The sequence below is a fragment of the Camellia sinensis genome, chromosome 9 (genome assembly GCF_055761805.1).
Source record: "Camellia sinensis isolate YWXY chromosome 9, ASM5576180v1, whole genome shotgun sequence".
Lineage (NCBI taxonomy): Eukaryota > Viridiplantae > Streptophyta > Magnoliopsida > Ericales > Theaceae > Camellia > Camellia sinensis.
In genome coordinates, this window is record NC_138969.1 from 120815675 (window position 1) to 120841289 (window position 25615).

The 25615-nt window shown below is 38.4% G+C and overlaps 2 protein-coding genes across 2 annotated transcripts; both read right to left on the reverse strand.

Annotated features, from left to right (window-relative positions):
- Nucleotides 1-244: 244 nt before the first annotated feature.
- Nucleotides 245-902, reverse strand: LOC145799714 (uncharacterized). The gene is made up of 2 exons (XM_082889344.1): nt 678-902; nt 245-466 (listed from the first exon to the last, which is right to left on the reverse strand). Exons 1-2 carry the CDS (start codon nt 900-902, stop codon nt 245-247), a joined length of 447 nt encoding a protein of 148 aa, XP_082745470.1.
- A 2473-nt stretch (nt 903-3375) lies between these two features.
- On the reverse strand, nt 3376-23973 carry LOC114314125 (oil body-associated protein 2C). The gene is made up of 4 exons (XM_082887537.1): nt 23584-23973; nt 7123-7205; nt 6879-6993; nt 3376-5473 (listed from the first exon to the last, which is right to left on the reverse strand). Exons 1-4 carry the CDS (start codon nt 23867-23869, stop codon nt 5217-5219), a joined length of 741 nt encoding a protein of 246 aa, XP_082743663.1. The 5' UTR covers nt 23870-23973; the 3' UTR covers nt 3376-5216.
- Nucleotides 23974-25615: the final 1642 nt, after the last annotated feature.

Here is a 25615-nt window from a genome sequence, read left to right on the forward strand (position 1 = left end):
AATCAAACATCAATTAAAGTTTCCATAAAATTCTAAATATTCTAATTAGCCTATTGGGCTAGTCAATTTCAGTTTCTGAAGCCGTTTAGGCTCCCAATTTCCGACTCTAAGTTATCAATTTAAACAGATATTCCATATATCAACAGATAATTATGCAATTAAACACATAATCATGCAATTAAACTTATTTAAATTATATAATGTACTAGTTTGGAGGTCAGGGTCGTCACAGTCTCTCTCCCCCTTAGAAAGTTTGATTCTCCAAACTTAAGTTACCTTCAGACGGAAACAAATGCGGATACTGTTGCTGCATCTCTTCCTCTTTCTCCCAAGTGGCCTCCTTCCCATAACGTTCTCTCCACTCGACCTTCACCATCGGGATAGTTTTGTTTCTCAATTGCTTCACTTGCCGATAAATGATTTGCACGGGCCATTCCTCATACATCATATCCTTGTCTAGAGCAATCTGGTGGTAATCAATCATATGGAACGGATCTCTAAGATAACCACGAAGCATGGATACATGGAAAACGTTATGCATTTGTTCCATTCTCGGCGGCAAGGCGATACGATAAGCAACATGACCCAACCTCTCAAGGATCTGAAACGGCCTAATGTAGCGAGGAGTCAATTTTCCCTTTTTTACCAAATCTCATATGCCCCTTCATTGGGATCACCTTGATAAATACATGATCTCCCACCTTGTACTCTAAGTCTCTTCTTCGTTGATTGGCGTAGCTTTTCTGTCGGCTCTGTGCAGTTTTGAGCCTTTGCTGGATGATTTTGATATTCTCAGTCATTTCCTGCACAAGTTCAGTCCCATAAATAGCTCTATTACCAACCTCTATCCAACAAACTGGCAATCTACACTTTCTACCTTCTAGTGCCTCATATGGTGCCATACCGATACTCGCATGAAAACTGTTATTATAAGCTAATTCAGCCAATGGAAAATAAGTTTCCCAACTTCCCTGAAAATCCAATACACACATACGAAGCATGTCTTCTAAGATCTGGATCGTTCTCTCGGTTTGTCCGTTGGTTTGTGGATGAAATGATGTACTAAATCTCAATTCTATTCCCATTGCCTCCTGCAAACTATGCCAAAATCTAGAAACAAATTTAGGATCCCTATCTGATATATGTAGTTAGGATCCCCCCAGGCATGTTACATGTAGTTTGTATTTAGTTTTGTAGACTTTTAATTGATTTGGGTACTATTGTATAACTTAGATTTTTATGCAAATATTATTTTATCAAATTATGTGTTCACTGGTCATTAATATATGTTATACAAATGATTTTTATACTTGTATAATAAAATTATTAGATGAATCATACCTAGTAAGACGGAGTAGTGCATCAACTTTAGTTTAGTTGTGGCGATCAATGCTAAGCGAAGATGATTCGTGACTTTCTAATTTTAAAATACAAATCTTTTTAAGTGATTTGTCCTAACCAAGACACATCGTAGTACCCATCTCAATAATTTTCCGATCTAAATACGAACAACTCCCAATTATAAGATTAGTAGTGGATTCTAAGCTTAAGGTTTTTCTTTTATTATTCTACATCCTCCAGTCAAAAATCTTCAAATTAACGTCAACTTTCATAATTTCTGTGGTTCGACATCCATTCTCAACAGTTATACTTCGGAGTAGTGGTTATTACTTAGTTTTAATTAATATATTTTTGTGTGCAAACGACCATATCAAATTTTTGATGCCGTTGCTGGGGATTACTAGTAAGTTGTTTAATTTAGAAATTTCAATTAGTTTTTCTTATTTCTAACATTTCTTTCTGTATAGCTTTTAATTGTTTATGCATGTGAATTTGAAAATAAATAAATAAATAAAATTTTGAGTTTGGTTTCTTTTGCAGAAAAAAATATAAAAAATAATTAAAAAAACATAATAATAATAATAAAAACAAAAACAAAATTTTGATACTGTGACACAGAAAAGAGATACCCATACTGAATATATAATTTGTGGACTATTTACCTGTGCTAGACACTTGTGGATTAATTACCACTGCTGGACATACAACTTGGAGGACAAATAAATACTAGTGATTACTAACTTCTGACTACTAACATTTATTTATTTAATTTTATGTTTTTTTTTTTGTACATTTATTTTCTTTTTTGGGGAGGTCTTATACCCCCTTTTATTTTATCACACTTTAATTTATTATATTTTTAGACTACCGCCTACTTAGCTAGTTTATGTGTGTTTTTGTACATTAAAAAAGAAAAAGAAAAAGAAGCAAGTGTTTTGTATGCATAGTCATCATTCTTGTCATCCAAAATTGGTGTACGACCCTGATCTAGAGCAGACCCTTAGAAGTTTTCGGAAATCTAAACCGATTGTAGCAATGACTGAAGCATTAAAAGATTAACCTAGACCACTGAAGGCACACTTCACCCCTACTGTTGATGTGTCAACATCTTGCATTCAATTGACGACGCAACCCATTATGAGATTAGGGCCACCATCATTCAAATGCTTCCATCCTTCCATAGGCTTAGTAATGAAGATCCTTACAAGCATCTTAGTGAGTTTTTAGAAACTTGTTCTACAATGAAATTCCAAAATGTCATTGATGAAGCCTTTAGGTTTAGACTTTTTCCATTTTCACTTAAGAATAAGGCCAAGCACTAGCCACAATCCTTACCGGCAAACAAAATCCTTACCGGCAAACAATATCACAACCTGGAGCCAAATGAGGCAAAAATTCTTGGACAATTTAATTTAAGAAATAGAGGACGTGCAAAATATATAGTTTAGTACATATCAAAATTTCATTTATATAAAAAAATTAAAAAAAAAAAAGAAAAGAAAAAGAAAGAAGAGGAACAGAACACTAATTCCTAAAATTTAAAAGATGGATTCATAGTTTTTAATTTTTTTATGTACACTTTTAGATAAAGTTGACCTCATTAACTAGCAACAATTGAACCCACCACAATATACAGATGAACAATTATTATATATCATATATATGAATATCTAAGTGGCCACTCTTGTATTTTAAATTAGAAATTAAAATGTTTTTCAAATTATGCATAGTATTGACAAATTACTCCTAAAATGATAAGTAATATCAAAACATACATCAAAATAAGAACAACTATTATATATCATATATATATATATGAATATCTAAGTTTTTTTTTTTTTTTTTTGATCGGCAAAGTAAAAATTTCATTAACAACATGAAATCAAAGGTACAAGAAGATGGCATGTATCGAGAGCGATTCGGAAAGTACAAATTACCCCTACTACTACTACTCGCATCCATACAACCAATGCCTCGGCCTCACGAATTTTTTTTTTTATACAAAAAAAAAAAGAAGTTAAGAATGACTTAACTAAAAATAAAATACAAGAAACCCACAAAATCTGGCCACAAAGACCAAGCCAAATCAAAACCCAACACCAAACACCAAAGCTTTCCCGCCCACTGCTAATTTTCAAACTAAAGCTGACCACCTGTGCAGCGTCAACTCCCAACGCCTACCTACTGCACACCTACGCCTGACAACACCCAGCACCCACCTGTGCTTTCCACCTGTGCTGCACGCTCCTCTGAGGATATTCACCTGTGCTACACTCCCACACCTGAGCTTTACACCTACCGAGAATATTCACCGGCCGGAAAGCTCCATAGCCAGCAACTCTATACCACTGTACCAACACTTTCCACAGAGCCAATGCCCACACCTCCCAAATATTTTATTCACCAAAGCCAAGACCCACGCCCGGCAACACTACCTATGGGCCAACTTCTAATCAAACACCACCTGGAACCCATGCCACCCGCATTCAACCAATTTCTAAGCAACACCACCTGGAACCCACGCCCAGCAACATCACCTAAGGGCCAACTTCTAAGCAAACACCTGCATCGGAACCTCCCTGCTCAGAACACAACCGCTGAGATCAAAACCACGAACAAGGCCCACTGCCATCTCCACTACCACAACTGTGGGTGTGATTGGGACTGAGCACTGCCATAGCTGAACACAGCACACGACCATCACCACAGCCGGACAAGGCCCACTGCCATTTCCATTACCACCCAAAACATCGAACAACCGCCGAGACACCACCAAACATCTGGATGAATTTCACCTCTCAAACTCCCACTTGAAAAGGAGCGCTCGAATGAAATCTGGGATAGATCTAGATCAACTTCAACACCCATGTTACCCCCCAAACAACGCACCGAAGCAACTCCATAGATCCGAACCCAAGCTCATCCCTCCAACTCCCACTCGCAAAAGAGCGCCCAAGTGAAGATCCAACCAGAACTGAACATCCTCTATTCCGGTCCAACACCGACCTCCTTCTACTCTGTTTTGACCCTTAACCCAAGCATCCCTATTGAAACAAAGCAAGCAGCCCCAATGTTGAAACAAAACAGGCAACAAAACAAGCAACCCCTTGTTGATACAAAACAAAACAACCCCAAGCACCCCTGATGAAACAAAAAAGGCAACAAAGTGGAAAGCAATTGTGGGAATCAAGTTTATTAAAAGCAAAAATCAGCACACAAACACAAAAGAGAGCTGGGCCAGCCGACCACCATAGGAAAAGGCGGCGGTCGCCCGGCCGGCCAAAAGTGAGGCCCGGAGGTGGAGGTTTTGGGAGAGAGGTTTTTGACTACTAATGACTTGATAACATTTGTTGTATTATATGAATATCTAAGTTGCGAATCTTTTATTTTCAAACTAGAAATTAAAATATTTTTCCAATCACTGCACAGTATTGACAGATTGCCCGTAAAATGATAAGTAATATCAAAACATACATGTAGATAAGGATTGACAAATTGCTCCGGGACGAGTAAGCAATATCAAAAGATAAATGGAGATGGGAGAAGAGAATTTAATAAAATAAAATAAAAAAATTTGCATGACGCATATATACTACATATAGTGCAACCACTTTCATACAACATGCCCAAATTCATGGTGGAGAGTTCCGAACTTATATTCGAGCCTCAAAATCCCAAAACGACGTCGTTTTAGGATTTTTTTTTATTCTCTTACCAGTAAGATAATATTTTTCGTACCATTTGGGTCATTCGAGCTTTACGCATTCGAGCTACGGATCATTTTTGATTAAATGAATAAGCAGATATTATAATACTACATGTTTATACTATTGTAGGAGTCCGAAGTCCATTTTTTCTCCATGTTAGGCACTTTTTCACGGAAAAGGTGCCATCTTCTTCATTTCAATTGGCTCAACCAAGATAACAAAGCCCTTTCCATGCTGTTTCCAGTTGTCTGCTTGTGGATTGATCCATTCTGGTTCTTCAATCTCCACTCTTGACATCTTTAGATCATCAATTGAGATCTTGTACTTGCAATCCCTCTTCTCAACTAAGTGTGGCCTTATCTTGCCCAAGTTCACAGGTTGTGGGGACATCATCAATGAAGGTGGACCTAGAGGAAGCCTATCACCTACACCACAAATCATGATTTATTCTTGCTAAATTATAAGAACATCCATTCATAGTATTTTTTCCCCCGAAGGAAGAGCTCAGGAAGAGGCAAAGAAATATTCTAATAGCACAATACTGACCATGTGTGTAGTGTGTTATAATTGTTGTAATATGTCCCTGAAAAAATAGTGAAAAACTCTACCACTCGACTCTTATAACAAAATAAATCTTGAAATTTTAATTTATCAATTTATTAAACCTTAATTTTTAATTTTTTTTCAATCTAAACATCTAAAACCAATAAAAAATAGTATTTTAATCTTTCAAATCAATATAAGTGTACATAAATAATTTAAATTGAAAACAAATCAAATATTATTTTGAGGACTAACCCTAGTCATTAAATTCAAGTTTAATGATTAAAATACTATTTTTCCGTCGATTTTTATGTGAATAGTTTAAATTGAAAAAAAAAATCAAAAGTTTAAAGTTTATTTTGTTACAAATGTCAAACTTTGAGGGTTTTTTTTTTTTTAATAATCACCCCTTGAAATTAAAACCAAATCATACTAATGATCTCTATATTTTAGAATTAGTCATTTTTGTCCATGTTGCTTTAATTGACTTGATTTTAACACTAAATTTTAGTTCATGTTTCCAATCGATCCAATAAAATTGCTATTAATTTTTTTTTTTCAAACAAAAGTAGCACACATGCATCCCACGCAGCTAATTCTGTAGACAAAAATCATCCATTTAAATATGAATAAGTCTATGAATCCCACTTTAATTATCCCGAATGGAAATATATGATTGAGATTGAATTTGTATAATATGAGATCCACGCGTAGAGTAATTTAATTTGAATCACAATACGATAAATCAGGATAGTCAACTCTATATTTGTAATATTACTATTTAAATATTTCTCTCACCAACATCGCAACTATTCTCTTCCTCTACTCAAGAACACTCCTCACTTGCTAAGAGCATCAGCATCAAGCCCTTTAAAATTTTAGTCAAATTATAACTTAAAATGCCATTTTTCAAATTTTCCCTTAAAGAATGTCATGCTACGCTCGTGTTCCACTTCAATTAAAAAAAAATCAATTGCCATCATCAAAATTGGACAAATTAGAGACAAAAACTAAAATTTAGAGTTAAAATTGAGTCAATGAAAACAACACATACTAAAAATTGATACAATGAGCAAAATATCGAGACTAGTGTAATTTTTCCTAAGATTAAGAGCAATCTTGATGAAAGGAAGCGTTTTGTTGAAGTTAAAAATTCCAATTCAACCATCTCACTTTTTTACAAAAACATTGTATAATTTTTCTATTTGAATAACATTACTCGATCTTGCTAATCTGATAGTCAAATCATCTAAGAGAGAGAGAGACCCAAATTTATTATCCACTTACCTCTATCAACTTGCCAGGTGCACCAAAATTTACCATAAGTTTTGGTGAGATTTTCAAGTTCAGGCTTTAGAACCAGCTCTGGGACCTGAGGATTCACCCAAAGGCCTGATTTGATCTGAACCAGCAATACTCACATTACTTGACAATAATGTTATATATGTAATTTACTAAAGTAGATGCATAACTAGAACATATATTTTTCAAAAAAGAAAAGATGAAGAAAAAAATTGGAGTCGGTGCAGACCTCATATGCATGGGAGTGCCAAAGCTTCTGCTCATCAGGCGGTAATGTTTCAAATATACCGTCTGTTATTATGTATTCAACCCCTGTACAAAAATTATCAACGAGAATACAATATCTTAAGGCCATGTTAGTTTGGGTGGATATAAGCTTGGGATTGGACTAATAATCCAATAAAATTATTAATCCGATGTTTGGTTAAACAATTGAAGTACGGACTAATTATTTTAAACTTGACTATTAGTTAAGATAGGATACATAATCCAACAAATTCGTAGTCCTAGGGCTATTAGTCATGGGAATGCTAATCCAGTCCGCCCAAACAAACATAGCCTAATAGCATTAGATGACTTGGTTTATAATGCTAGCAATTAATTAGTATCATTTCAAGGCCTTTACCCTTAAGATGTACCCAAATATAGGAAAAATCCTAAACATCAATAATCTTTATGTAATAAGTTGTTATTTGATTGGCTGAATTCTACATATGATTAAGATTATTAATTCATAAGACTCGCATTTTATTATTTTGTTGCAATTTTTGTTATCTAAATTAGAATCTAATGGACATTCTATCTATCAAAATTGATGAATTTTTTAATTATACGACTAAGAATACAAAACAAATATATAAGCGAGATTATATATTTCTGTGTGGGTGAAATCTGACCACACTGCCCATTTAGTGATCAGCTGGAGAGCACAAGCAGAACAGATGGCTAAAGTAACCTGAAACAGAAAGAAAAAGCTCCGGCGGTGGTTCTTCCACCCGGGGGCACTCCGACGATCAAGTCAGTATATCTCTCAAAGATAATCAAGTACTAAATTGAATACTTAAAGTATATGTTATATACCTTAGACCCATGGGGGTGCCTCTCTTTTATAATATACTCAATCCAAGTCCCACTAGAAGTATGACTTCTATGGATTCTAGTTCACTGTTTACTCTGGACTCTTTTAAGTGATATAGATAAACTCCTTGAGAGTTTTATCCTTATCTTGGTTCAATCCCCTTTGTGCCTTAGGACTCTTGCCCCATATCTCGGATTCCGATATCTTCGGAGATGACCTCGGCTTCTCCGAGATTACCTCGGCTTAAACTACCAGGGCACGTGGCACCTCGGCTGACACGTCGGCGTCACCATGCCACGTGTTGGTATACAGAAAATATATCCCCACAACTGCCCCCTAGGTTCTATTACCTCGGCATTCTGAGGTGATGGAACCTATTCTGAAATTTTATCGCTTCTTTCCTGAGTAATGGCTCAAAAACTATTTTGTCAAGTTTATCTACTTTCAGCCGACGTGTTCTCTTCGGAGAACAAGGCTTTGATCGTATTCTCCCATGCGCATGAGCTGTCATGCATCTCTAACTGTTTCTCTTACGTGTTTCGTCTTTATTGGAGCGTGTTAGTGACGCGCCTGAAGCTGTCTGTTCATTTCATCTGCGCCGTCTGACGCGTGCGTTACCCTAGGCGTAATGATTGCCCTAATTTTGCCGCCGTTTCATATTTTTGACAAAACTTTTCTTTTGCCTCTATCTTTTCTTCACTTTTGCATTCCATCTTCTCGCTCCTTCTCTCTCTGAAAAGCTCATTCTTCTTTGAATCTGCCATTGCCTCATTCTTTCTTCTGGAACTGCTCTTAATTCTTGCAAAAGCCCTCTTTGCTGTTGCAATCAATTTCTGAGTTCGGCGAGCACAGCCTTGGCTTCATTTGTCCTGGTAAGATCTTCTTCTTTAATTTTTCCATTCTCTTTATGTGCTTTTGTCTGTCTGTTGCCATTACTGATCTTGTTCGAGGTCTTGGATTTATTTGTATCTTGAATTTGTGGCTTTTACCTTGAACTTCTATGCTTTTTCATCATTCTCTTTGCCGTTGTCCTTGATTTTTTCTGTATTTCTATTGTTTCTGAGAACTATACCTCTGTTCTTGAATCTGAAACTTCATCTTTGTTTTCTCTTTTTTGTATCTGCCCTAGATCTGTGCCCTCGATTTTTATCTTCATACCTTATAGATTTGGGATTTGTCTGTAGAACCCTTAATCTTTAGGGAAACCTGAAAAACGCCCACCTTCTGAAACATATTCCTCTTAGTTTAAGCCAACATAATGGGTATGTGGAGGCATAGGGTGAATACCCCAACAAAACTTGAATACTTTAGGCAAGAATTCTCTATCCCAGCCGATGTTCATCTTAAATTGGCTGGGGATAATGATACCATCGTGCCCACAGATCATACAATGCCCTTTCCAATAGTTGTTTTTACCGAATGTGGACTTCGGCTTCCACTCGATCCCCTTTTTCGTCAAGTTCTCCATTTCTATAAGCTGAACCCTATGCAACTTACTATCAACTCCTATAGGGTAATTAACGGTATTATTGCCTTAGCTAGGCAAGAAAACCTTAGAATCACCCTAGCCGACCTTCAATATTGTTATACCATGTGCCCTCTCGATCTGAAGGATAGGGGTTTTGTCTATTACTTTAAGCCGAGATCCACTCAGTACAAAATTATAGCCGACCTCCCAGACTCCAACAAGGGGGCTGGAGATGATTTTCTCATTGCTTCTGGAAATTGGGAATTTGGCCCAGATGAAGATGTCCACCTCTACCCTCTTCCTCGAACACTTATAGAGGGCAAGAGTAAGAGCCCTGAGTCAACACTTAGTTGTTTTTACTTAAGACTTTAATACTTTATTTCTGACGTCTGTTTCTTTGCAGATCTTCATCAGCCACCGAAAAATTTTCGCCAATCCTTCTTCCCAGGAACAGATCTGAAAACACTTCTCGGCCTCCCAATCCATAAATGAAAAGCCCCAGTATTACTAAACTTCATCCCTACATACAAATCCACCTTACCCGACGTCCCAAGAAAAAGGAAAAAGAGCCTTTCTCCACCTACAGCCACAACCTTAACTGCTTCTACATCCCGAACAGATCAAGAATCCACATCTGACCCAGCCGATCTTCCATCAACTTCGGCCCCCTACTTAATACCAATTTCAGAACGTAAACGCCGAAGAAAGCTTGTAAAAACAGCCGAAATGGTTCGTCCAAGGCCTGTCGTCCAAGATCTTCTTGCCGACATTCCAACTGACGCCGAAGCCGCACCAATGCAAACAATGCTTCCACCCAAACCGAAGAGGGTAAAAAAGGCTCAGCCTAAGGCCAAGGCTACAGATGCCGAGGCTGAGGATGCTCTGCCGATTTCGAAGCTAGCTGAAAGCAAAAAATCAGCCTCTACTTCAGCCAAAAGGTCTGCTGAGGGCCAACCCTCAGGGTCTACACAAACAAAGAGGCCAAGGTCATCGTCTGCGACGACCTCGGCTTCGAAGAAGCCCGACGTCCCCTGGGCCCCTGATCTATCCCTGGAGGATAGGCCTATCATGGCTAGTGAAAGTGCTGATGACATCAACGTTGCTGTCGCCCTTAGCACTGCTCTTCTTCTACCAAATGACTTGGAGCGAAATGCCAAGTTTAGTGAGTATGAAAATTACGCTCTGATGCTCCAACACTCTGCTCAAGTAAGTATTTCTGTCTGTACTTGTGATTCTTTCTTCCGTTCTTCACTGAGAGTACTGTCTCACATTTCTGTTCTTTTTGCAGGCCATTCAGCATGCCCACTCATTTTCCATGCAAGCCTTTGAAAATCGTCAAAGGTTGGTTGATATGAAGAGGGAAGCATCTTCTATGAAGAGAGAGATTAGGTCTCTTGAAGCAAAAATGAAAAAATTGGAGGATCAAGCCGAGGCTGCAACTAAGGTTCAAACTCTAGCTCTTGAGAAGGCCGAGGCTGCTGAGGCCGTTAAAAAGGTTGCTGAGGCCGAGAAAAGAGAGGCCGAGGTTCAGAAGGCTCAAGCGGAGAAAGAACTCCAGCAAGCTCTGGCCACTAAAGAGGTCGAAATCAAAGAGGCCGATGAAAAGGCCTATGCTCAAGGTATGGCCGACGTCGCAGAGGACTACAAGCTTCAAGTCAGGCAGGCATGCAACAGGGGATTTTCCCTTGGTTGGATATCCTTGATAAAGAAGCTTGACCTTCCTGCTGACTCGCCATTGCGTCAGGCCGACGCTATTCCGTTACCATTTCCTCCACCTCCTCCTGAAGGTGAATCAGAGTCCGAGGCCGAGGAGGAAGATGAAGAAAAATATGATGGTGAGGCCTTGGTGAGAAAACCCAAGAGTGTTGCCGAAGTCAAGTCCCCTCCTCCTGCTGAGCTGGTTATGGACTTAACGCAAGATGAGGGGGGTGATGATGCTGAGGAAGTGCCCAGGGAGTCTGTTCAAGGGTATCTATCATCTGACCTCCTTCTGACTGAAAGAAGTCTTGACACAACATTGGCAGAGATAGATGCCGAAATACAAGCGGAGAAAGTGGCCGAGGAGATTCCACCTGAATCGTCCGAGGTCCCCGTTCCTGCAGTGGCTGATACTGAAGAATCTTGAAAATGTTTTTTGTACTTTTTTTCCTTCTTTTTTCTGTACTTTGCACTTTGTACTTTCTGGGTAATGCAGAACTCTTTCTTTTGGCCGACGTGGCTTCTTCAATATGTAACTGCAACAGTTCTTTCCTTGAATGTTTCAATCTTGTGATATATAGTCTTGTGCTTAGAAAATTTTTGCATATTTCCTCATGTTGCTTTCTTTATGCAATCTCCTCGGGGTTTCATACCTCGGGTATAACCATGAAACTTTTACTTCGGCAAGATACTGTCCTGCAGTCTTTTCATAGATTTCAACAAGTATTAAATAGTAAGCTTAGTCCTACCTACTTGTAAATTGCTACAAATTTCAACAAGTAATGAACAATATACTTAGCCTTTATTTTAACCTGTAACTTACTGTATACCTCGGCGGGTGATCATACGTCGGCTTAACATAAACTTGTAAATTGCTACAAATTTCAACAAGTGTTAAGCATCTTCCCTTGGGTTTAAACGACCCACACATTGCTATGAGAACTTAAGCAATAACCTCGGCCTATCTTCAACTTGTAAATTGCTACAAATTTCAACAAGTGAAGATAAGGAATCAGCTTAATTCCAACTTGTAAATTGCTACAAATTTCAACAAGTGGATTAAGGAATAACATCGGCTTAACTTCAACTTGTAAATTGCTACAAATTTCAACAAGTGAAGATAAGGAATCAGCTTAATTCCAACTTGTAAATTGCTACAAATTTCAACAAGTGGATTAAGGAATAACATCGGCTTAACTTCGACTTGTAAATTGCTACAAATTTCAACAAGTGAAGATAAGGAATCAGCTTAATTCCAACTTGTAAATTGCTACAAATTTCAACAAGTGGATTAAGGAATAACATCGGCTTAACTTCAACTTGTAAATTGCTACAAATTTCAACAAGTGAAGATAAGGAATCAGCTTAATTCCAACTTGTAAATTGCTACAAATTTCAACAAGTGGATTAAGGAATAACATCGGCTTAGCTTTGAGTTTGATATGTCTTCAAAAACATCCATGCATAACTTTATCAATCGATCATGTTGAAAGGATTCTGAAAAGATTTTATTGATAACATCGGCCAAACAATGATGTTTTTCTAATGATAGAAAAATTTCAAATTACAAGTATTCCAAGGTCTGGGCAATGCTTTGCCCTCATTGTCCTCAAGCCGATATGCTCCATTCCCAAGTACTGAAGTAACTCTGTAGGGTCCTTCCCAGTTTGGGCCAAGCTTGCCCTCCCTGGGATCCCTCTTGTTCCCGACGACTTTTCTTAGGACTAAGTCGCCAACTTGAAAATCTCTTGGATTGACTCTCTTGTTGTAAGCTCTGGCAAGCTGTTGTTGGTATACTGCGAGCTGAATCGCAGCCTTCTCTCTTCGTTCTTCCAATAAATCCAGGTCTTGGGCTAAGAGTATGTCATTGGTGCCATTCTCTACTCCCTGGGTTCTGATCCCTGGGATGCCGATCTCCAATGGGATGACTGCTTCTGTGCCATATGCCATGGCGAATGGGGATTCTCCTGTTGATCTTCTCGGCGTAGTTCAATATGCCCAAAGTACGTTGGGCAATTCGTCCACCCACTTTCCCTTTGCTGCCTGGAGCCTCTTCTTTATTCCATCCAGGATTACTTTGTTGGATGCCTCTGCTTGCCCATTGCTTTGAGGAAAACTTGGTGTTGAGAAATAATTCTTGATCTTGAATTTTGCACAAAAGTTTTTGATAAGTTTGCTGTCGAATTGTGTTCCGTTGTCGGCAACTATAGCTCTTGGAATCCCAAATCTGGTGATTATGTTTCTCCAAATAAAATTCTTGACATCCACATCTCGGATTTTGGCAAGAGGTTCTGCCTCTATCCATTTTGTGAAGTAGTTTGTTGCTACCAGCAAGTATTTTCTCTGCCCAGTTGCCTGGGGAAGTTGTCCAATCAGATCCATGCCCCATTGGGCAAACGGCCAGGGGCTGGATACTGGGTTTAGGTCGGCAGCTGGCTGATGTATCAAAGGTGCAAACTTTTGACACTGTTCACACTTCTTTACATAAGCTTCGGCATCCTTTTGCATGTAGGGCCACCAATACCCCTGGGTAATGGCCCTGTGGGCTAACGATCTGCCCCCTGCGTGGCTTCCACAAATTCCTTCATGAATCTCGTAAAGGAAATCTTCAACCTGCAAAGGATGTACGCACCTTAAAAGTGGTCCAGTGAAGGACCTCCTGTAGAGATGGCCTTCCTCTGTTAGACTGAATCTGGCCGATTTCAGCCTAATTTTATGTGCTTCTTTATGGTCTTTTGGCAGCTTTCCCTCTTTTAGGAATGCAATGATTGCATCCATCCAACTTGGTCCAAGGCCCACGCACATTGCTTCTTGTTCAATGCTTTGTTTATCTATGCTCGGGGCCGACATGTAGTCGATCATAATTGTCCTTGTTTTTCCAGTTTGAATTGAGCTGGCCAAGTTGGCTAACGCGTCGGCGTGGGTGTTGTCATCTCGGCTTACTTGGAGTAATCTGCAGTTTTGGAATAGGGCTGCCAGTCGGATGACTTCCTTTGCATATGCCGACATTCTTTCGTCCCTGGCTGCAAATTCCCCTGTTGACTGGTTAACAATCAATTGTGAATCACAAAAAACAATTACCTCGTCTGCCTCTGCTGCTGCTGCTAGCTTTAGCCCTGCAATTAATGCTTCATATTCTGCTTCATTATTGGAGGCTTTGAACCCCAGACGGATGGACTGTTCTACAATTTCTCCATCTGGAGATATCAGCAGTACTCCTGCTCCTGCTCCCTGGCGGTTTGAACTTCCATCGACGAATAGTCTGAATGAATCGCCGATGTAGATGCTGCATGGTCTGAGCTTTTCTTTCTCTTGCTTTTTTGTCTTTAACTGGGATTCTTTTTGCTTGTCGGGGCAATGTTCCTCTTGGCTCGACGGAGCCCGAGGTGTGATGGCTTCAGGTGTGAGTTCTGCGACGAAGTCGGCCAAAACTTGGCCCTTTATTGCTGTTCTTGGCCTAAATTCTAGGTCAAACTGGCCTAGTGTTACTGCCCATTTTGCTATTCTTCCTGTTAAGTCTCCTTGATGTAATAAGGACTTCAGTGGGTGCTCTGTTAGAACCACAATCTTGTGTGCCTGAAAGTAATGGCTCAATTTCTTTGAGGCCATTACCAAGGCTAGCATCAATTTTTCCAGTGGTAGGTACCTTGTTTCCGCGTTAGCCAGAGTTTTGCTTACGTAATAGACGGCCTTTTGCTCCCCTTTTTCCTCTCGGATTAGCACTGCACTGACTGCGTGTTCAGAGACTGCTAAGTACAAAAACAATTCCTCCCTTGGGATTGGGTTAGAAAGGACCGGGGTTGTGGTCAAGTACTTTTTTAGGTCGGCTAAGGCAGCTTCACATTCTTCTGTCCACAGGAAGTCTGTGGCTTTTTTCACCAGGTTAAAGAAGGGTCTGCACTTGTCTGAGCTTCTGCTGATGAATCGGTTTAGGGCTGCGGCCCTTCCAGTGAGCACTTGAACTTGCTTTGCCGATGTTGGGCTCTGTAGTTCCAGGATGGCCTTGATTTGGTCTGGGCTGGCTTCAATGCCCTTTCTTGTTACCAGATATCCTAGGAATTTACCTGACCCAACTCCGAATGCGCACTTTGAGGCGTTGAGTCGGAGCCGATATGTTTTGAGTATGTCAAAGACCTCTTTTAGGTCGACAAGATGACCTTTTGATTCCTTGGTTTTTACGACCATATCATCGATGTAGACTTCTACTGTTTTGCCAATCAGGTGTCTAAACATCTTTGTCACTAACCTCTGATAGGTTGCTCCTGCGTTTTTCAGGCCCAAAAGGCATTACCCTGTAACAGTACAGGCCTTTCGGGGTGATGAACGCGGTCTTCTCTTCATCTGGAGGGTACATAGCAATCTGGTGGTACCCTCTGTATGCATCTAAAAAACTCATCCTTTCATGTCCCGAGGTGGCGTCTACCAGTTGGTCGATTTTGAGCAGAGGAAAGCTGTCTTTCGGGCAAGCTTTGTTGAGGCTGGTGAAGTCTACACAAACTCTCCACTTGCCATTCTTCTTTTTTACTACTACTGTGTTGGACAGCCACGTTGGGTACTGGACTTCTCGGATGGCCCTGGCTTCAAGGAGTCTGTCTACCTCTTCCTCGACTGCTTCGACGTGCATTAACGTCGGCCTTCTGGCTCGTTGAATCACAGGTTTTGCCGATCTGTCGACATTCAGATTGTGGCAAGTGACCTCGGGGTTAATACCAGGCATTTCATAAGGTGTCCAGGCGAACGCCTCTATGTTTGCCCTTAAAAAATCTTCCAGTTCTTTTTCTTCTTCTCTAGCTAAGCCTAAGCCGAGAAGAAAAAACCGTTCTTCGTTGCCCTCCTGGACGAGGATTTTCTTTAGCGCCTCTTCGCTTTTCTCGGCTGGCTCTTTCCCGACGTCTTCTAGGACTTCCATGTCCTCGTCTTCAACTTCTGCTTTCTTTGGCTCTCGTATACTACAGGTGGATTTTATTGCTGCCATGGAGCAATTTTTGGCTTGTAGTTGATCCCCTCTGACTTCTTCAATCCCATGCTCTGTTGGGAACCGGAGTAGTTGATGCAACGTCGAGGGAACTGCCCCCATTGCATGCAACCACGGTCTTCCCAGGATGATGTTGTATGGTGAGGGTGTGTCAATCACCAGGAATTCCGTCCTGATTTTCTTAGTGCCGGCTTGTACCTCCAAGCTTGTTGCGCCCAGTGGCCATGTCGGCGTTCCATTAAAGCCGACCATCGGGCCGCTGGATTGTTCTAGGTCATCAGGGTGAAGGCCTAGCTCTTTGTAACATCTGACGTACATGATGTCACAGGAGCTGCCTTGGTCTATTAGGATGCGTTTTACTTGGCACTCCCCAACCTGGAGGGATACTACCAAGGCATCATTATGCGGATGTTGGACCAGGTCTAGGTCGGCTTCAGTAAAGGCTATCATTGGCCCTTGGCATTCTTCTGGCCGATGTCTCTTTTCCCCGACTTGGTAGATATGCTGTAAATGTCTTACCCTCTGGGTTTCTCCTCTGACTTCGTTTTCGTTGACCCTTGAATGGATCACATTAACCACCCTCGGTTATCCTGCTTGTGGTAGCTCTGCTGGGGGAGGGGGTGCCGCTGGTGCTTGAGGCAACCTTGCCTGTTCTTCCCTCGTTCTGGCCTCGTCGACCAAGTCCCTCAGAAGGCCTTGTCTTACTAGGTCTTCCAAGTGTGCTTTTAAGGCTTTGCAACCTTGAGTTGGATGCCCTTCTTCATTGTGGTAGGCGCAACGTCTACCAACGTTCCTTCCCATGAATTCCCCTGGTGCTCTTGCTGGAGCCCTGAAATAAGGTTGATTTCGAATCCGATCTAAGATTTTATGGATTGGGATCCGGAATACCGTTGTTACTGCCTGTTTATTTCTTAATTCTATTTCTTGTTTGGTCGGTCCATTGTTGATTCGGCCTCGCTTTGGCGAGCCGTTTCCCTTTTCTTGTTTCACCTCCTTGTTTCCCGATGTATCTTCCTCGGCCCTGGCGTATTTCTCAATCCTTGCCATGAGTTCTTCCATGCTTTTTGGCAATGTTTTTGCCAAAGATTTCCGTAGTGGGCAGTCATCTTTCAGGCCGTTCTTGAAGGATACGACTGCTACTTCCTGGTTGCATTCAGGTATTCGGTTGAACACCTCGTAGTACCTCTTCGCATAGGCCCTGAGGCCTTCTTCCTTGGTGATTCGTAGAGCCATCAAAGCATCAACCCTCAGGGGTTGCAGCTTGTTGGTCACGAATCTGGCCACAAACATTTAATAATTTTCTGTATTTGTGAATCTTTTATCTAAAATTTATTTTCATTTTCAATTATTGCAACTAAAATTATAGGCTTTAATATTGGCAACGTCTTAGGATAATGATTTTTTTAGTTGAGCCATTGAATAAAAAGTTTTTATCTATTGGTCTCTTATATAAATAAAATTTCAGCCTGTCTAGTGTCTCCATTCAGAGATGATTGCTTTTTGGCCTCTTGATAAGAAAGAACCTTTTTTTTTTTTTTTTTTCACTCTTTGCATTCAGAGAAAGAGGTTTTTTCGGTCTATGTCTGGGCATAAGATATTTTTTTCTAGGCTTTTGGGCAAAATAAGTAAGTTTTGGTTGGACATTTCAAAAATGAAGTTCATATATTTATTTTTTAATAATGCTATAATGACTACAATTTTTTCATATTTTTTTTTATAATCATCACGTGTGTTAACACTGTATTAATAACAAAGTAAAGGGTGTTTGCTATGCTAGTGCACAATAGGCTATACTGCGAGAAAAACTGTGACACCCTAAATGTTTAATTAATTTTAATATCACATTAAATCAAGTAATCATGATTAGGGAAAAGTAGATTTAATTTTACAATTATGTGTGATAAAATGTAATTTAATTTAAAATTATGATTCATTGTGTATTATCCAAAAAGATGATAGTGTAATTATTAAATAAGTTGAGGTCAAAATGTAATAAAATAACAAAAACATGAAAGGTGAGAACCATGTGTGGACAAGTTATCTAGGTGTCGTTGGTAACACTTACGTTTTTAATTTTCTATTTATATTTATAAAAATTTTAAAAACTCAAATAAAAACTTGTTTGGTAAATTTTTGATTTATAAATTAGTAGTCTTAGTTTATAAATTTGGCCAAAAAATATAAACTCAAAAAATGTGTTTCCGTTTTGAGTTTTTAGTTTTTTTTTTTTTTTTTTTACCACCTAACACTAGACACCACACGCCACCATTTTCCACCACCGTCTTCCGCCGCCACCACCACCCACCCCTTACCACCACCTGCCACCACCAATCACCACCTACCTGCCACCCACTCGCCACCACCACATACCCCTCGCCACTACCACCACCATCCATCACCCGTCACTACCATCCACCACCATCCACCACTCGCCACCGCCAGCAACCCACCACCTGCTACCCACCCGCCACCCACCACCACCACCACCACCACCCACCACCTACCTGTCACCCCCACCACCACCACCCACTCACTACCACCCACCATCCACCACCGTCAGCCACCCACCTACCACTACCACTACCCGCCACTACCCATCACCACCCGCTATCCGCCACCCACCTGCAACCACCACCCACCACCCACCACCCGCCACTGCCACCCACCCACCCATCCACCATTACCCCCCGCCATCACCACCCACCCGCCACCACTACCCACCCGTCACCACCTACTACCACCCGCAATCCACCACCCACCACCACCACCCACTCACTACCACCCACCACCGTTACTCACCCACCCACCACCACCACCGGCCACCTACCCGCCGTCGCCGCCACCACCACCACCCACCGCCACCACCCACCATCCGCCACCCACCTGCCACCACTGGCCACCACCACCCACCCGCCACCACCCGCCACCCGCCACCATCACCCACCCACCACCACCCGCCATCCGTCACCCACCTGTCACTACCACCTACCACCACCACCACCACTACCCACTCGCTACCACCCACCACCCGCCACCGTCACCCACCCACCTACCATCACCACCCGCCGCCACTACCACCACCCACCAACACCTGTCATCCACCACTACCCACCACCCACTCGCTACCATCCACCACCCGCCACCGTCAGCCACCCACCCACCACCACTCGCTACCTACCACCCACCGTCACCACTTTCCCCCACCGTCTTCCACCGCCACTTGCCACCAATTGCCATTTCTCACTCTTTTTTATATTTTTAAATTTTTTTAAATATTTTGTCAATTACTAAATGCGTTTGTAGTTTATGTTTTTTTAAAAATAAACAAAAACCAATTTAAAAATTTTTTGTAAATATAAACTGAAAATATAAACGTTACCAAACAGACCCCTAGTGTATAATTACGGCGTCGAAACAAAAAACAGCGTCGAAATATCACCTGCTGAGACTTGAATTGAGGCGCCCAGCCCTCCAAAATTCTCCTATAAATAGGATTGTGAAAAAAAAAAAAAAAAAAAGAAGACAACGACCCAGGAAGGCAAGTTTTTCATTTTTTGTTGTTTAATAGTCTAGTGATCACTTTATTAAATCACAGAAAATAAAAAACTTGCCTTCCTGAGTCTTTTTTATTTATTTTTTTATTTTTTAAGTGACATAATGTTGTATTGACTTAAAACATATATTTTTAAGGTCGAGAGGTAATTTGGAGTGATAAAATAAATAAATAAAAATTCTAAGTACATTACTATACTATCAGATCACTTATAAAATATATGTATTTTTACTTATGGAGAATAAGAAATATATGTCTTTTTACTTATGTATTTTTACTTCTGGAGAATAAGAAATATATAGTTCTTAGGGGAAGCTTCTCTACGGTAATCTTGAAGGGTTGGTTCGAATCCTACTCATGAGCACATGTAAGAAAGTTATAAAGTAAGAATTCAAAAAAATAATAATAAAATCAGCGTCTAGTTTATCGTTCTTCTTAAGTGAAAAATTGGCATCTAAAAATTGGTTGTGTGGGTTAGTATGGATTCATTTGGGAAGAAAGTTTAGGTTGGGTTTGGACTATTTTACTTAAAAAAAAAAAAAAAATAAACTTTTTTAATCTAATATCAACTGTTATCCCTACAAAATTGAAAGTTTAAGGGAAAACATTTTATGGCAGATTTTTGGTTTATGATTGAGAATTCGCATGACCTGAATTTAATGTGTATCTATTGATTATTGTATTTTTTAGCATTTTTAAAAAGTCAAATGAGACTTGTATTTTTTATCCATAAATACTTGTTGAAGTATAGTTAGCCTTGGTTTGGTTTTCCTTCTAGACTATATAATTACAAAAGACAAAAAAAAAAAAAATTATAAAATCACAAGAAGACAAAAAAATTACAAAAGTATCAAATTATTCCATATACAAATAAAAAGTCAAAAAAGTATCATTCTATACTAAGGGCAATTTTGTTATTCTAAAGTAAAAGAAGTCAAAAAAGTTAAATAAGAATACCAAACGACTAAAAAAATTTCAGATTAAAAAAATTAAAAAAATAAAAAAACTAACTAAAAAAGTCAAAACCAAACGACGCCTTACTTATTTCTTATTTTCCACAGGTAAAGGCATATGAATAAGGAGTCCGGATTCTCAGCCGCCATACCTGGCAGCCCCCAAAACGACGTCGTTTTAGGAGCAAATTTTCAAAAAAAAAAAACGCAGAGGAAGAGAGGAAGGAAGGAGAGGACGAGGGAGGAAGGAGGAGGGAGGAGGAGGAGGAGGAAGGGAAGGAGGGGGCCATAACCAGTGGGGGAGGAGGAGGAGGAGGAGGAGGCGGAGGCAGGGCTGGAGGCGGAGGCGACGGCGGTGCAGCTGCTGCGACGAGCTGGATCGGGCGACGATCGGACGGCTGCGACGGCAGGCGGCGAGGCGATGAGCTGCGATGGCGAGCTCGCAGCCTCCTCCCTCCTCCTTCCTCCCTCTTCTCCCTCTTCCTCTCCCCTCCCCTCTAGTTTCTGTTCGAAGAGAGAGAAGGCAAGAACGAAGAAGAAGAAAAGGAAAAAAAAAATAAAAAACAAAAAACAAAAAACCCCCAAAACGACGTCGTTTTGGGGGGCTGCGGGGTAGGGCGGCCGAGGATCCGGATTCTATGAATAAGTGATCTATACGCACAACGATGTGTTTAATTTTTTTTTTTATTTTTCACAACTTGCCACACCTAAGCTACATCATTTTAACCTTAGAAGAGTTTTTTTTTTTTTTTTTTTGGGACCATTTTAATATCTTTTATTTATTTATTTATTTTTGTGACTTTTTTAGTTTTGTTCATAAATCTTATTTTGTTTGGTAAATGGAGATTCATTAATTTTTAGGGACCTTTTGTCTTGTTATGAATAAAGATTAATTTGAAGTTCATGGACTTGGTGATGAGTTAATATTTGGAGACACTCATTTTTCTCTAGTTTAATGGTTATTATTATTTTTTGGTAAAATTTGTAAAATCCTACTGGCCTATAAATAGTTCATCTCATTTACTATTTTCTCCACCAACTATTTTTTATACTTAAAAGATTACTAGCCAAAGAAGAGTTTTTTTTTAGTGGAGTTTTGGGTTCACTATCTTGTGCAGAGTTGGCCTGAACCATACAAAAAGTAGTCGGGCTGTTGTATTCTGTAGGGGACAAGTCATATTTTCGTGACTGCTGCGATCGGTATTTGGGTTCTTCCTACCGCAGTGGGCTTGATTTCATTAAAAAAAATGAGATATCCGTGCCTCAGCTTGATCTATTTGTATAACATTTTCTTTGTATTTTTTATCAATAAAATATAATTTTCCTGATATTTTCACCAACAAAATTAATTCACATTAGTTATAATCTACATCAGAGAACATTGTATGCGGTAGAATTTTGTTAACAAAAATAAGTATGTTTGGTTTTATTTTTGAAAAATAATTTTGAGTATTTTTAGTTCCTTTTTTATTTTGCCTTTAGTAACTTTTCCATATTTCAATCAAATTTTAAATTTTTTTTAGATGCGATACACTTTAAAATATTTGTGAATAAATATGAAAAAAAAATTACTAAAAACAAATAAAAAATAAAAACAAAAAATGACAAATTTTATTTATTTTATTTTTTTGAATATATATTTTTATATTTCTACGATATACAAAGTTGCTTGATGTATGTAAATTTCCAACGGATATTAACTGTATAATACAATTGTGGAACAATTTGATTGTACCAAAATAAAAAATAAAAAAATCAGATGATGGGTCATCCAAAATTTACCAAAATTGAATTTTATATTTTTAGATAATTATTTAATTACACAAGAAAAAAATACACAAGTTGCCTAAAATAACTAGGATTCCAAATACATATTAATCTCTTAACCAATCTTAGAGTGATGTTGGAGCTCCTACTTCTTGGGTTGAAAAAAACCCTTTTCACATATTTAAGAGTTTCCAATAAGCTAAAATGCTACAAATTATAACTCAAGAAAATCTCACTTTTTAAGGCTAAACAACTAAAAAAAGGGAAATATATTATAATATAAAATTGTAACCAAGCACATTAGTTAACTTTTTTGAATCAAATAAGTTAGATATATTAATTTATTAGGTAAATTATGCAAATGGTATCTGCAATTTACACGATGTGATAATTTAATCTTTGTTATTTTAATTTGCTCAATTTTACTTCTTAATTTAAGGAATAGTGACATATTAATTCAATAAATAACGGTCGTTAGGTTTGTTAGACAGAAAGTTGTCACATGTTCACACAACATGTCAATTTAGTTCCTATAATTTACATAATGTGTCAATCTGATCACTATTATTTTAATTTGCTTAATTTTGACAGGAATCAAATGAGTACATCATGTAAACTGCAGGGATCAAATTGATACATCGTTTGAGTTTTCGTTCATCAAATCTAACGACCGTTATTTATTGAATTAAATGACTCAATCTGTTAAATTAAGAGATAAAATTGAACATATTAAAATAACATAGACATAATAAACATATTGCGTAAAATATCATGACTTCTAATTTATAAAGAAAAATCATAACAAAACAACATATAACGTATAAAAAAATCTCATTAGTAAAATTAGTCATAACCAAAAAGAAAATAATATAAATATGAAAAGGAAAGGAAGGGTGTATAGTAGAATTACTCAACAAATATATATATAAAAATGTTTAAGATTTCATTTTCTCTCACCCTCTTGACCCTCTCTTTTTGATTGACTATTTTTTGTTTTGTTTTGTTTTGTTTTTTTTTTTTTCTTCTTCCAATCACAACCCGTCACGTATGAATAGAGTTGTGGGGGTGATTGAATGGAGTCTCTGTCAATTGTCAATGCTCATATTTATATATATATATATATATATCCAAACAGCAATTAATCCACACATGCACACACAAAACAAACACATAAGGAGAGAGAGAGGGGGAGGTGTACCGATGAGACGACCGTGGGAGTCGTCGGTATCATAAACGGCACACTGGATGAAATCCTGGTTGAGGCGGGTGAGGTAATGGTGAGTCTCAATCTGGCGAGTGAGATCTTGGCTGTAGAAAGCGAAGGTGCAGACGTGCTGCTTGATCTGGTTGACAGGCTTGAGAGACTGCATCATCTGAGCACCTTTATCCAGAAACCGCTGCTCCGTCGACATCGGCTTCCCCGGCGGAATCGGCTCTCCTTTCTCCGGCACTAGTCCCGGTATTTCTCCACCTGATGAAGCCATTGGAAAACCCAGATATGTTTTGAGGGCTCAAGTCTCTCTCGTTTGATGCCTTAGATGATCACAGTGGGAAGGACATTGAATGCAGGACGACAGGATCGATGGTATATAAGAGTGAGGGGATGATGGTGAGGTGTGTGCTTGATGACGTGGGTGCTTGTGAGGGTTACACGCATAAGGGTTGACGTGGCTGACATTGCTGGGGCCTGTTGCCACGTGTAGGAAACTTGTGATTGAATCGTGTTACACTCTTCAGGCAAACAATTATCCGCTGCAAAAATGTTTGAGTTATAATTTATTTTGAATATATTTGTATGATAAAAGTTAAATTGAGGAGATGGTAATGTTAGGATTTTTAAATATTTTATTAATATTTTTATCAAATATTTTATATGAGTGTAGAGTTTACATTTATGTCATATATTTTGTAAAAATATTAATAAAATATTTGAAATTCTTAATATTTTCTTTGATGACATGTAAGACAATTAAATGAATTTCAACTATTAATTCATTTTTGTGAGTAAATTCTAAATTTATTAGTCTTCTAATGTTGTTGTATGCAGTGGGTGCCCGTCTGCTGGTGGGTAAACCATGTAGCAATGGTTTTAAATTTCTGTATTGTGACACGTATTCAAAATTGTGTGTTAATTATAACAAAATGAAAAATGATATATAATTTTATTTTCTAAATTTATTTTTAGATCCAATGATATATAAGTAATATAATTTGTTGATACTTAGAGAAGTGGATCTAATTTTTTGTCTTAAATAATAATGGACATGGTGTCATTGTTGTGCATCAAGCACTTCAATGGCTGTTGTGCGGTTTGTGAGACTCATTTTGAATCTTATTTCGATGATTTGAATCGTTCAAATTTTAAAAAATATCGAGAAGAATATAGTTATAAAAAATCAAATTAATCAAGTACTAATAATTCCTTCATCAAAGCATATATATATATATATATATATAAAATATGTATGTATTAAACTAAATACAAATATGATTTGATAAAAGGTCGTCGATATTCAATTAATTTAATTTTTTATGTTCAAATTATCAAAATAAAATCCAAAATGAATCTCATAAATCACACAAGCACAATTGTGGCCCCAAATCCAATAATAATGCTCTTATAAAATTTAACAAGATTAAATGCTCTCCATTTTTTAGAGTTTGAAAAAATTAATAACGTAATTGGTTTATGTTAAAAATAACGTAACGAGGCTCATGGCTTTTCCATCTTAAAAAAAGAAGTGAGGGTTGTCTCTAGCATTAGCTGTTTTGGTTGGGTCTTCTGGAGTCTATCAGGCAGTTTGTTTAAATGATTTGAATCATTTATTTTTCTATATTAAAGGCTTTTTTTTTTAGGTAAATATATTGATAAGATAGCTTGGTCGGGTTTTATAGATAGATCATTCTCACAAAAAAATAATTTAATTTCATAATTATTGCTATATAATTTTGTTATATTTGTTTTCAAAAAAATTAACAATAATTATAATTTTAAAGGGGAATTTATTAAGAAATCTTCTTTTAAGTACTTATATCTCATTTAGTGCATAACATATTCTTATATTTCACCAATCTTTAGGTCAAGTGCTAACATATGATTGTGCTTCCTTCGCGGTGCCAACCTAGTTGGAATTGTTGAGGTTAGTTATGATACTCAATGCACTTCTCTGCTTTGTTGATGTAAGTCCTTTATGTATCTTGCTCCTTTCATCAATAAAGTTTCTTTTTGC